Source organism: Lagopus leucura, unplaced genomic scaffold (genome assembly GCF_019238085.1).
Source record: "Lagopus leucura isolate 7727_CA_CO unplaced genomic scaffold, USGS_WTPT01 Super-Scaffold_100002, whole genome shotgun sequence".
Lineage (NCBI taxonomy): Eukaryota > Metazoa > Chordata > Aves > Galliformes > Phasianidae > Lagopus > Lagopus leucura.
The window spans coordinates 12,451,215-12,464,850 of record NW_024962263.1 but is presented as its reverse complement, the minus strand read 5'-3'; the positions used below and the strand labels follow the sequence as shown (position 1 = coordinate 12,464,850).

General features: G+C 40.4%; 1 protein-coding gene and 1 long non-coding RNA gene across 2 annotated transcripts in view; one reads left to right on the top strand and one right to left on the bottom strand.

Annotated features, from left to right (window-relative positions):
* LOC122179409 overlaps positions 1-13,636 on the bottom strand; it is a 67,555-nt gene that overhangs the window by 39,081 nt on the left and 14,838 nt on the right. The window lies entirely within an intron of this gene.
* Positions 247-5,643, top strand: LOC122179407 (ovalbumin). Its single transcript, XM_042870254.1, has 7 exons — positions 247-423; positions 673-723; positions 1,287-1,415; positions 1,815-1,932; positions 3,051-3,193; positions 3,522-3,677; positions 5,248-5,643. The coding sequence occupies exons 1-7, from the start codon at positions 256-258 to the stop codon at positions 5,641-5,643; spliced, it is 1,161 nt and encodes a 386-aa protein (XP_042726188.1). The 5' UTR covers positions 247-255.

Below are 13,636 nucleotides of genomic sequence, written 5' to 3'. Positions count from 1 at the left end.
AAGGAAATGAATGCAAATGCATAAAGAAATAAATTTATGAATATGGTTTTGAACACGGATGAGAGGTGGGTATAGCAACAGACACAATACCGCAGAATTACTTTAAAACTACTTGCTTACATTTAATTGCCTAAAACCTGCTCATATTTTATGGTTGTAATCTACTATAGAGTACCCTGCATGGCACTATGTACAGCATTCCATCCTTACATTTTCATTATTCTGCTCTTTGCTCTAGACAACTCAGAGTTCACCATGGGCTCCATCGGTGCAGTAAGCATGGAATTCTGTTTTGATGTATTCAAGGAACTCAAAGTCCACCATGCCAATGAGAACATCTTCTACTCCCCCTTCACCATCATTTCAGCTCTGGCCATGGTCTACCTAGGTGCAAAAGACAGCACCAGGACCCAGATAAATAAGGTGAGCCTATAGTTAAACGTTAAAACCTTTGTTCTCCTCAATGGAGCCATAGCACTTAATTATGCAATGATGTCCCTTGGAAACTGCATAGCTCAGAGGCTGAAAATCTGGAACCAGAGTTATCTAAAACTGTGGCCACCTCCAGCTCAGAGTGTTACACAAATGCGCTAGCCAGAAATCTTGAAACTGGATTGCCTAACTTCTTTTTGTCATAACTGTTATTTCAGCTACTATTCTTTTCAATTGCAGGTTGTTCGCTTTGATAAACTTCCAGGATTTGGAGACAGTATTGAAGCTCAGGTACAGAAATAATTTCACCTCCTTCCCCATGTCCCTTTCCTCTGGAAGCAAAATCCAGCAGATGAAGCAATCTCTTAGCAGTTCCAAGCCCTTTCTGATGAGCAGCTAGTGCTCTGCATTCAGCAGCTGGGAGAACACTTTGTACATAAGAACAGAGAAAGAAAGGAGGTACCAGGGGATTCAGAACAAACACAAGATGAAACTCAGGACAAAAATACTAGGTGAATGAGGAAACTTGTGGATATTTGTATGCTTAAGCAAGACAGGTAGATGATTCTGGATAAATGGGTCTGGTTGGAAAAGATGAAAGCCTGCCTGATCTGCTGGAGCTAGATCATATCAGCAGGCAGTCAGGAGTTCCCTAGAGAAAAGTATGAGGGAATTACAGAAGAAAAATAGCACAAAATTGTATATATTAGAAAAGGACCACATCAGTGTAGTTACTAGCAGTAAGACAGACAGGACAAACAATATCTAACTACTTTATCCTATTAATACACTACGTAAAGCCTACTAAGTAATAAAACTAGAATAACATCATCTTTCTTTCTCTTTGTATTCAGTGTGGCACATCTGTAAACGTCCACTCTTCACTTAGAGACATACTCAACCAAATCACCAAACCAAATGATGTTTATTCATTCAGCCTTGCCAGTAGACTTTATGCTGAAGAGACATACCCAATCCTGCCGGTAAGTTGCTCTAAAATCTGATCTATTTCCACGCCAAAGCTCTACCATTCTGTAATGCAAAAACAGTCAGAGGTCTATGTTCCACTAACAAAATTTCTTTTTTTGCTGTTTTTGCATATGGAAGAGAGGACAAAACTTTTCTCGAACACAGTCCTGAACCTCTACAGTTTTCAGATAATACATGGCTTGCTAAAAGAATGTCAGATCTTACAATACAGCAATACAGCTAAAGCATATTACACTACTTAATGCACTATGCGACATAGCGTATAGTAATGCAGTGTAAAATAGCCTTTTACACTACTATATTATTTATATCTGTTAATTTCAGTCTTGCAATTCACATTTGCAAAATGCTTTGAAATTCATATCTGAAAGCCGAATACTCTTGCTTTACAGGAATACTTGCAATGTGTGAAGGAACTGTATAGCGGAGGCTTGGAATCTATCAACTTTCAAACAGCTGCAGATCAAGCCAGAGGGCTCATCAATTCCTGGGTAGAAAGTCAGACAAATGGTAAGGGCAAGCCACCATATTTTCCCTTCTGTCACCATATTTGGCCAGCCTAGAAGAGCACTTAATTCACAGGAGGAAAATATAAAATCTCTCTTTTTGTTGCTGCTCCTGGATAACAGATCACTTCCCAGATATAGAACTATCAATCAACTTCTTTTTTTTTTCCCTTCAGACAACCTCCCTTTAAGATGACTATTTGCAAGAGATTTGCAGGAATGTAATACTTCCAGTCCTGATGAAAAGGACAGCATTAGAACATGCTTTGTACATAGTGACAATTGGTTAATTCTAATACTGAGAACCTGGATATAGCTCAGACAGTGTGCTTTGAGTTCAGGCTTCCCAGAGTTGTTGTGTGCCTGTTAAGCAGGGCATACAGTCATTAGGCACTTGAAAAATCTTAACGGATAAAGGGCAGTGGAAAGCCAGAGTTAAGGAATTGTAAAACTACAGTTTTGACTTTTGCCCTAATGCCTCTCTGAGTGGTTCCTCCATTTTTCTACTTCCTTCCTCATCTCCTCACAGCATTCCTTTCCGTCATGCTTGAAACACAGATGAAAGACTGAATTCTAACTGAGATGAAAACATCCACAACCTATGTGTGTAAGCTACGTGCAAGCTATGTGTTTGACAGGACTAGGTGAGAAGCATACTACATGCATGAGGACTGCAGAATGAACAGGAGAAAGTTTTTGAAGAAAACAGAGTAAAATTCTGTTTCCCTCTTTTGTTACATATTTACATAGACCTCAAATTTCCACTTTGGTTAGAAGCAAGTCATATTTATGTTTTTTGGTACTGTTTTGGTTGGAGACCATTCTGGGATAAGAGAGATTCCGGTGGTTCTTCCCCTTATCACAAAATATACAGGTTTAGTCTTTTTGTAACACATAAATCTCTTTATCCATTATCTTTTGTTGTGATTCCTTATAGAGAGAGAAACAAGAGTTACTGACAATAGAAGAAAGAAAATCAGTATTAGAAGAACAAGATTATAGTTGCAAAAACAAACCAATGTCCTTGCCCCTACATCCTCTTCTCCATAACTTGTACACTCTCTATCTACCTTTTGCTTGCCAATGTGATATACAACTCTCTTTTCCTATTCATTTTTAAAGGAATGATCAAAAATGTCCTTCAGCCAAGCTCCGTGGATTCTCAAACTGCAATGGTCCTGGTTAATGCCATTGTCTTCAAAGGACTGTGGGAGAAAGCATTTAAGGATGAAGACACGCAAGCAGTACCTTTCAGAGTGACTGAGGTATATGGGCATACCTTAAAGATGTAATCTAGAATTCATGAAGAGTGTAGACCTGTTGTTACATAAACACTACATTAGCGTATCTGCTCATTTGTCTGCATCTCTTTCAGACACTATGTTAAAACCAGGGAGTTTTCTTTATTTCTCTCTTCACACTATTGCTGACATTGCAAAGCTCCCGAGAAATAACTTGAGATTCCCACTTTTCCTAGGAAAGCCTTCCTGAATGAGAGCCATCAGTCATCTTAACCATAACTAGACATTTCTGCAATCTAAGAACAATCTTTGTTAAAACTATATTCTCTCTTTTTTCTTTTTGGTTCTACAGCAAGAAAGCAAACCTGTGCAGATGATGCACCAGATTGGTTTATTTAAAGTGGCATCAATGGCTTCTGAGAAAATGAAGATCCTGGAGCTTCCTTTTGCCAGTGGAACAATGAGCATGTGGGTGCTGTTGCCTGATGAAGTCTCAGGCCTTGAGCAGGTATGGCCCTAGAAGTTGGCTTCAGAAAATTAAAAACACACTGAAATTTAGTTGTTGCAAAGCTCTTTTCAACACAGTTATTCTAAAACATTTAACCAGCACAAATTTCATTGTGATTCAATATGTGATTGTTGCATAGAAGTGTAGAGTTGTCCCTGTGGGTCCTGCAATAGCCTATGCTGAGCATGGCTTGCTTAAGGAACTGCTTTGAGGGTGAAATGTTTGACACAGTAGACAAGATGATTCTCACCTAAGCAGCTGTTACTGCAGTGGCTTGAACTCTAAAGGTCTTATGTCTCCATTCCTGTGCTCTGAGGAGCATCTTGGAGAGTTCATATTAGGTTTACTGGTTCTAATAATTGTCTCATTTGGTGGTGCTCAATGTGCTTCCTTGATGTCTTCATAAATTAACTGAAAATTGGATGTGGTTAAAGCAGTTTCAGAAATAACATGTACATAATGTACAATTGTTGATATGAACAGAACACAGGCATAGCATATTGTAATTAGGACCGTAGTTATTCAGAATAGGAAATGCAATGTAATAAATGAGAATTCATTGAAATGTTTGTACACTAACTCAAATAATCTAAATTATAAAGATGAAGAAGCATTTAATCACAGCTAAATTTCCATCACATCCTGACAGACAGGCATTTGAAAGATTATGTACGGCTCTAGGAAAAAAAGTATGTAGGAAAACTAGTACATTTTGATTAGAAAGTCTGAAAAGGAGGAGCTTGATCAAAGAGAATCAGTGCGTTTGAGGAAAAAAAAGTTTGGATAAAGGTGGTAAGAGAGAATATATTGAGATGGTGTTTCTACAAACTGCCATGGCCAGATCTGTGTAAGAGACATTCAGTAAATTAGCAAGGAAAGAAATATTAGCACGTACAAAGAAACATTAGTAATACCAAAAGAAACCAATTATTCCAGATGCCAATGCCGTGATAGGGTTAAGAGATTCCCACCCCTCTAGTGGTCACCAGTGCAACCAGTCACTTTGCTAATTTACATCTTCTTTGTTTTAAGTGGCAGATATAGCTTTGAACTGGTACAGTGTAAGTAAGATGGAAGCATATTTGCCAGCTAAAAATCTAATTTTTAAAAACTCGAATTCTCTTAAAATATCAGTTCCCAGTATAGTAACAGCTGGTAGGTAAAGTATCAGTAATTAGCTACCATTAACAACTGGTTCCTGAGAGGTCTTAAATGTAGAGACAGCTTTAAACTCAAAAGCATAGAGTGATTTTTAGAATATATTTCCCAAGCAAAGAAAATAAACAGGAAGGAGCTTTAAGGGATTAGCCATCTCATTATTATTATTATTATTTAAAGAAATGGCAGTAAGCCTATAAAAGGAAAAGAAAATAAGACTGAGCAGAGAAAAAAGAGTTATGGTATGCTTTTCTCTTCTAGCAAAATTGATCTCTATACGCCTAGGAAAAAGCAATGACAAGAGCAATCAGTTTAAAAGATGTACACAAAAAACATATGATATTAACTAGTACTGCATTGCCATGAAGGAAGTTGTCACCATCCCACAGATCTCATTCTCATTTCCTTGCAGCTCGAGACTACAATCAGCTTTGAAAAAATGACTGAATGGTTCAGTTCTAATGTTATGGAAGAGAGGAAGATCAAAGTGTACTTGCCTCGCATGAAGATTGAGGAAAAATATAACCTCACATCTGTCTTAATGGCTATGGGAATGACCGACCTGTTCAGCTCTTCAGCCAATCTGTCTGGCATCTCCTCAGCAGGGAGCCTGAAGATATCTCAAGCTGTCCATGCAGCATACGCAGAAATCTATGAAGCAGGCAGAGAGGTGGTAGGCTCAGCAGAGGCTGGAGTGGATGCTGCAAGCGTCTCTGAAGAATTTAGGGTTGACCATCCATTCCTCTACTGTATCAAGCACAACCCAACCAACACCATTCTCTTCTTTGGCAGATGTATTTCCCCTTAAAAGGAAGAAAGTTGAAAGAGCCTGTTCCTTTCAGCAAGACCCAGAGCACTGTAGTATCAGGGGTAAAAAGAAAAGCATGTTCTTTGTTACATCCAGACTTTATAAAAGTTAGGGCTTTTTCTAGAAAAAAAAAATCAGAAAGAAGTTACACTGTAAGAACAGGTGCACTTCACCTTTTCTTTACGCAAAGAGTGATACTGTTAACTCATGGATGAAGGGCTAAGGGAATGAAAATTAGACTCACAGTACTGAGTCATCACACTGAAAAATGCAACCTGATACATCAGCAGAAGGCTTATGGGGAAAAAATGCAGCCTTCCAATTAAGCCAGGTATCTGTATGACCAAGCTCCTCCAGAATTAGTCACTCAAAATCTCTCAGACTAAACTGTCAACTGTCACCAACCATTCCTATGCTGACAAGGCAATTGCTTTTTCTCTGTGCTCCTGATACTACAAGGCTCTTCCTCACTTTCTAAAGATGCATTATAAAAATCTTTTAATTCACATTTCTCCCTAAACTTTGGCTCAATCATCATGACCAAATATGGTATGTTACTATTCAAATTGTTTTCCTTGCATTCATATGTAATGGGTCTTGCGAATGTTCTCTTTTGTTCCTTTAATCATAATAAAAACATGTTTAAGCAAACACATTTCACTTGTAGTATTTTAAGTACAGCAAGGTTGTGCAGCAGGGAAAGAATGTCATGCAGAGGAATAAGCATGGACACACAGGCTAGCAGCAACTGCAGAACAAGTACTAATGGGTGAGAAGTTGAACAAGAGAACAGCAACTTAATCTAATAATCTAGTGGTCTATGTCAGCTAAAAGAGCATAGCGAGGGAAGAAATTGGTTCTCCCTTCTAAGCACCACCTGGCACATCTGAACCCGTGTGTCCAATTTGCTGCTTCCCTGGTCCCAGCTGGGGTGATGGGACAGATTTTGGCTTCGACTGAGACACCCAGAGATCTGTCTCAGCTCACACTTCCTCAAGAACAGCTCACTGCCAACAGAACAAAATTTAAAACTTATGGCTAGTGGTGACAGCAGTCAGTTGTCCCATCTGTGATCCACCAGGGCTGGCATGCTGGAATGAAGAGGCTTTGGTGGCATGTAGCTGCTAGTCAGCACCACTGACATGGGCAGGGGAAGAACTGAGTGTGGTGTAAATCGCTGCCTCAAAGCCACTTCTCCTCTGTGCCTGTACCATGTTAAAGCTCTTCTACAGGAGCTGGGTTTGTTCAAGAAAGCTTCTGTTTCTCCCACCTGCTGCTTGTACCTTCACAGGGACAGAGCGAGAAGGGTCCAGCCGTGGCTGGAAGGGGCTGACTTTCAAATTTTCCTAGTTTTTTTTTGGTTGCTGCTGCAGCTGCAGAAGAAAGGGTTCAGAAGCCAAGATTGAGATGAGATGAGGATGCCTAACCCATATTGGAACACTTGCACTGACACCTCAGCCTAATGGGATGGGACAACAGCTGGACTGTGGCTCACCCACTAGCTACAGAGCCTAATCTGTATTGCCAGATTACGATGAGCAGAAGAACATGTATTTATAACAAGAGGTTTTCTGTGCTTCTCTACCAAAAGGTGCAGCCCATGAAGAGCCCATAGTGCAGCAGTGGATGAGGCCTGAAGGAGGCCACAGCACATGGAGAGTCCTTGCAGGAGCAGCACACAGTGCAGCAGGAGGGCTGGGGGAACTGCCACCCCTGGGGACCTTTGTGAAACAGTGCATCCTGAAGGGTGGACTCTGTGGGAAAGGAAAAGAAAGAAAACAGACCCGTGATGAACTGTCACACAAACTGCAGAGTGACAGAGGAGGGCTTGGGGCAGTGCGCTTACTGCAAGGAGTGGTGCTCCCTCCTCACAGCAGTGCAAACAGCTTGGCACCAGTGCTGGGCGGTCTGTGGTGATGCTTTTTTCCACCACATTGCATTTTGCTTTTTCTACTTGTTTTAGCTTTCCCCCTCCACAAGATAACACATACCTTGGCAGTAGCTAGGGTCGTAACTTACAGTTAGCAAACAGGATCTTGCAAAAGAAGGAAGATAACATGACACCACCTTCTCTGGTGTATAAATAGTTCAAATACTTTCCTTCACTTTCTTGTAAATTAGTCAATTGCTGGTCAGGAGATAACAAACAGGGAAACTTATTACAAGAGAGATAATGATGTTTAATATTGTTTCAGACTTTCTGTTGGTCTGAGCATGGAAATGGAGTACACAAAATCCTCAGGACATTTATTTTTCACCTGATTTATTCCCAAACTGCACTATTTCTAGGCCATTGGAGTTCTTATCAATTAAATTATACTTATCCCCACACAAAAGATGCAAAAAAAAGTGTATCTGTTTGTGTATGTGTAGATGGATTCCGTCCTGACACCTGATTTCTGCTGCACTCTGCCTCTACAGCAACACGCAAATATTCTAGTCTCCAGGAACCACTTCCTTAAGCAACTGTACTGTGTGCCCTTTCCTCGTACATAAATGAGAAAAGAGTATGAATTCTCAGCCCCATATTTTCAAAGTCTCAAAACTTTGGAACTGTTTTGGGATGTGGCAAACCACACATCCACCAAGGAATGGACACCAGAGTCCTCTGATCTCAAACACATAAATATTCATCTAGCAGCCAAAAGAGTCAATAGCCTTCCATATCTGAGGAGCTGTGGAGCTTCTCTGATAACCAGCACAGGGACGGCAGGCCTGGAGGTAGCCCCAGGGCCAGTGACACATATCTGACCTCCATCACCCAGCAATGTTGCCATCCCCACAGAAGTGAAGTAATCAGCACTGCACCTATGGCTCTCTGCTATCTCATGCCCTTTTATCTCCAGCATCACTTTCAGCACAATTAAAAGAGAAGGCTCAGACTCACAGCTTTAGAACTCATTGTAAGAGGCTTTGATTGCTCTGCCACCACACCCGTAGTATATCACGTATGCAAAGAAGCACAGTGGATTAGTGAATTGCACAGAGACAAAACCACACCTATTTGTCTTCCTACTGTCTTACACCAGCAGGAAGGTAATTCATGTAACGAACTTCTATAAAGATGAGAGAATATGGCCCTTGGGTCCTACAGCTTGTTCTAGTCCTAGTTCTTCAAATAGATAAGAATGTAAGTAAAACTACTCACTTGAGCAAAGGCAGCGATTTGCAGGAATTGATATTCTGAAGTTCAGGTCATTAGAATGATTTCCAGTACTTTTGGCTGGAAAGGGCAGCTGAAAATCACCTGGTCCAGCACCTTGTTCAAAGCAGAGCTACCTTCACAGCCATATCAAATAGCTCAGGACCTTGCCTAGTCAAGTGCTGCCTATTTGTATGGTTGGAGAACCCACAGCCTGCTGATTAATTTGATTTTAAACATAAATTCAAATGTCACTGGTGTAGCAGTAGTGAAAGCCATTCAACTGGCTTTACTTTCTCTTACCAAATGAGAATTAGCTGCAGGTGAGAATAAGCCCTGCCAGTTCCTTGTTTTGTCTCCCACAACCCACAAAGCTCTCATTGTCTGTCCTCACTTTTAATACTTTTGAACCAACATCTACAGATTATCTCTGTAAATTTCAAGCAGTGCCTATTCACTATGTGAACAACAAATTCCTATATTTAACAATATTTAAGAGCAAAGGCCAGATAATATGTAGCTGCACACTACACATTTTTATACCCAATAGCATAATTTATACTTCGGCTCCATGTTGCTGCCATGTGGATAACAATGTGCAATCATTTGTACCTGGCCTCCTTTCCTAACTAGTATATTCTTAAATGTCGCAAGATAAAGACTCTAATTTCATATAGTCTAACTGCCTTGTGACATGAGCAAACACTCACAATTTCATGGCACTCCTAAGGAAAAAAGGATCCCAAACCAATGTTGAGCTTTTACATATTTTTTCAACCCACAGAGCACCTTGCTACTTTTGTTAAATGTTAGCAGTAGCAACCCATGGTCTGAAATCAATGCAATGAACTTCTGCTGTGGGTACCACACTGACAACAGGAATGGTGCAAGTCCTCACATTGGAAGGCTGACTCCTTAGTCACATAGGTAAAATTTAGAAATTGTGCACTGATAAGAGGTCAGTATAGGAGAGGGAAAATAATGAGGTGCCAGATGAATGCACCTTCCTGTAAGGAAGGCAGAGAGATGGGAATTAAAGATGGACAAGGGATGCTGTGGAGGTACCATTAACTTTCACAGGGCTGTAAGAGCAGCTCTCTTCCTTACTGATTCTCTGCTGCCTCATTTCTTGTGGGCACAGTTTATTACTCTCCAGTAACGCCCCTTCTCCAAGCTGTTACCTATTCCCATCCTCATCATGTCCTCCTTTTTGCTCCCTGTCCTTCAGCAGTCTCTACCTGCTTCTTAAGGCAGTGAAGTTAGAAGGGCAGAGCTGGGGTCAAGCTCTGTCTCTACGAGGGTAAATGCCAGGGAGATAAAGGTTTGAGAGTGGGAGGAGAGCCTTTTTCCTGTGTTGCTCAACTACTTAGTCCAAGCTGCATTTCAGCTGCGTCTGCAGAAGATGGGGGATGGAAGGTGATCAATGTCATTGCTCCAGCCACAAAGCAAGGGCTTTGCCTCTCCTTACATGCAATCTGCTAGTTTTCCTTAGTCAAATGTTTCCTCTGTGCTGCAGAGTCCACGTTAAAGAGGCCTTGTCTACAGCTAGGTCTATGTTCCCAGAGAAACAATTAGCAACTGCAAAATCAGGAGGTACTAAGAAAGCCTCTGAAGGCTTTCCAGATCCAGGGGTCTGGAAAATGAAGGGGGATTGACAAGAAGAAAGAAGAGTCTAGAGCAGTTTAAGGGAACAATGCCACTAGTTTTAAGCAACATATCTGGTGTTTAGCTTTAATCTTTGAAAGAGAAAGAAGTCTGAAGGTGCACCAGCCTAAAATATGACAAAGCCTTAAAAGTCTGCACATAGCTGAATCCCAACTGGAAAGAACAGCTTCAAAGAGCTTGGAAGTGCTGAGGTGAAGAAGAGCATGTGATCATTAGAAGATTTCAAAAGAAGGTCCTCAGCACAAAATCCAGAAAGTTCACCTTTCTGTGGGACAAAAGATCCATCCCTCACAAAGGCTGGAGGAACAAAATCTTTGTATCTCATTTTGCCTGAGAGCAGAAGAGAATACAAGATCCTCTTGTTTCACTTGGTGTACATCACATCATTAATTTCTATTTGGTCACTGCTATGCAGAACTTGCTAACTTGAATTGTGTAAAAAGCACACCTGGTCTCAAGAGACTAAGATGCTTAATGCAACAGGCAGAGTGTAAGGCACAGAAGGATGAAAAAAATCTTGCAATGATGAAGGCATGATAAGAGATGTTCAAATGATACTAACAAATGACACTCTATCTTGTCCAAGATTTTTGTCAATATGAAGGGAAAGTTCTATTCCAAGCTCCCTTTAAAGGGTTACTGTATTCCAGGACAAAGACTTGCTGCATGCACAGGTGCACTTAGATAGCTCAGATCAGTCCCATCCTAAAATGTGTGAAAATAGAGATACGAATAAGGGGCCAAGCAGATGTGTAAATAGCAAAGATTGCCAGTATGTGTTCACAAATGAGTATTTGAACATTTCACTGCTGAAACTTCTGAAAATATCAACTGCCTTATGAAACTCTGGTTATTCCACCACACAGGAGTATTTGTGGTCAAGCTGCATGAAGAAATAGCAAGTGTTTAAACTAATTTCCTAAAAGAGAGCCTTTCCTCTACATGCTGCTCTTGCACATCCATGTGTGACGAATTGGCACATCCATGTGAGGAATTGGTTTTCTGATTCAGCAGTTGTGTAGCTGATGTAGTTACACCCTTTGAGAGATTTCTTCAGAAAAATGACATGCTTAGGCTAAAGTGCATGCAATCCACACATACACCATTACTCGCAATGGAGTACTGCGCAGCATGAAATTCAGGCTATTCTTCATATTTTTGGTTTTAACTGCTACCTTGGTGACTTAAAAAATGCTCAACATCTGATTCATTCAAAGGAAAAATGCACACCGGTAGATGTGAGAACAGCATGCATGTTAATTTCCATATAAACTTATCTCTTTTCAGATATCGAGATCATTGCTTCCCCAGAAGTGTTGCACTGGTCATCAGAACAGAATATCTCAGGAGAAACACTGCCTTTACTAATTACAGCATCTAAGCTAAAGCACACAGTGGTTATAGTACAGTATGACAAATTATGCCAGTGCTCAATTCATGTGCCAAATCTCACCACGCCTTTGCTTTCGGCAGGTGTGGAGCAAAATGCCTCAGTAATATTTAGACAGGAACACCACCACACCTCTTAACAGCTCACAAAGTCTAAATGCTATTGGAGTATGTCAGCAAAGATTGCTTGGCAAGGGAAGGCTTGCGAATGTACATGTAATACGTACACATTAGATATCTATCTACACTGTTTCAAAATAAAGACGCACGTGTTCTCACTCAAAGCTTTGAAGGGAAATAAGCTACTCAAAGAAGTAATTTCTTTTGAACTTTAAAAGCAATTTGAAACTTCACGATGATACAAATTTATCCCACATAAAAATCTCTTAGGACATAAATCAAAATCCGTTACAATTGTTCCAGCAGAGACCTATACACCATCGTTACACTTTAATTTACAAGGTCAGGACAAGCTCTTGCTGCATTCTGTGACAAAAAGGTTCCTTCTCACACCAAAGTCCAGGTACTCACTCCAAGCACACAATCACTAATCATCATTACCACCACTTCAGTCTCTGTGCTCCTATTCCCTGTACTGTTCTGGCCCTTGAGAATTACAGGATTGTTATGAAACAAAATGTTAAGCTGCCCTCCCACAGGATTCCAATATTCTCAGGTTTCAAAACCCTTGTCTTCCCCACCCCTCTTATCTCCTGAAGTCCTTATAATGGTTTGGGACATTTAAAATCCTTTCATGTTTAAAACTTACTGGCCTGTTCTGGCTGAGCCAAAAACATGCGTAGAAAGCTCTGTTGGCTGAATACCTACAGCATAGGTTGGCAGCGTACCTACACAAAAACCATACATAGCATATTGTATTCTAAAATACTGTGTGAGAGCAGAAGCTACGAAATCTTTCTCTCAAAACCCCTAAGTACTTTTAGATCACTTTACAAATGATCTATGTGGACGTCAAGTATTTAGCCTACTCCTGATCCCAGGTACCAACGAACTGAGCAACATACTGTGTAAGAAAGTAGTATTGACTTGTACTAAGTTGCAAGGAAACTGAAGGAAAACAAAATGTGCTTATATAGCTGAGATCTGGCTGGGGTGCCTGATGTGCTGCCAATATTTGTCCTGCCAAAATGGAAACATGAATGACCACATTGAATGAGCCACAGGCTTACTTCCCACAGGAAGGATACTACCAATATAAACGTAAGTCTTTGAGCATGTTGGAGTATTGACTTAGTATAGAGTGGGAGTGAGGGAACCACCGCTCCTGAGTCAGCCTCAGCACCGCCCATTGAACTCTATCTTCTAGTGCTGGTAACTTCACACGATGCTGGAAAATGTTATCATCATCACACTGATTTACTGTATATCTCCCTTTTAGGTGAGAACAATTTTAGCTACTCTGTACGTATTTTTTTTTTCCCCACTAATAACCAGCCATGCTATTCAAAAGGCATTTTTAAAAGGCAACTTTAAGACCTTGTACAAACACCGTCCTCTCATTCATTCAAATCCCACATTTCTGCATATATGGAACAGCTCAGTCACTTCTTGTAACAGAGTAAGCACTATGACTAGTTAGCAAATTAAATTCATCCCTGCTTTAAAAACAGAAAATCCAAGTAACTGCTCCAAGGGATGAAGTTTATTTAGTGAATCTATCATTTGTTCTACAACACAGTTAAATTTGCAAAGATGACTCAAATCATTTAAAGCTTTGGAAATCATTTGAGGCCAAGGTAAACAGATTACAACTTTCCCAGGCGCAATGGAAGCAAT

Bases quoted from the DNA above. Each gene is read 5' to 3' on its own strand.
- LOC122179407 (XM_042870254.1), top strand. From the start codon at position 256: ATGGGCTCCATCGGTGCAGTAAGCATGGAATTCTGTTTTGATGTATTC. The intron at 724-1,286 runs GTACAGAAATAA...CTTTGTATTCAG, and splicing joins GAGACAGTATTGAAGCTCAG to TGTGGCACATCTGTAAACGT. The intron at 1,933-3,050 runs GTAAGGGCAAGC...TCATTTTTAAAG, and splicing joins GGTAGAAAGTCAGACAAATG to GAATGATCAAAAATGTCCTT.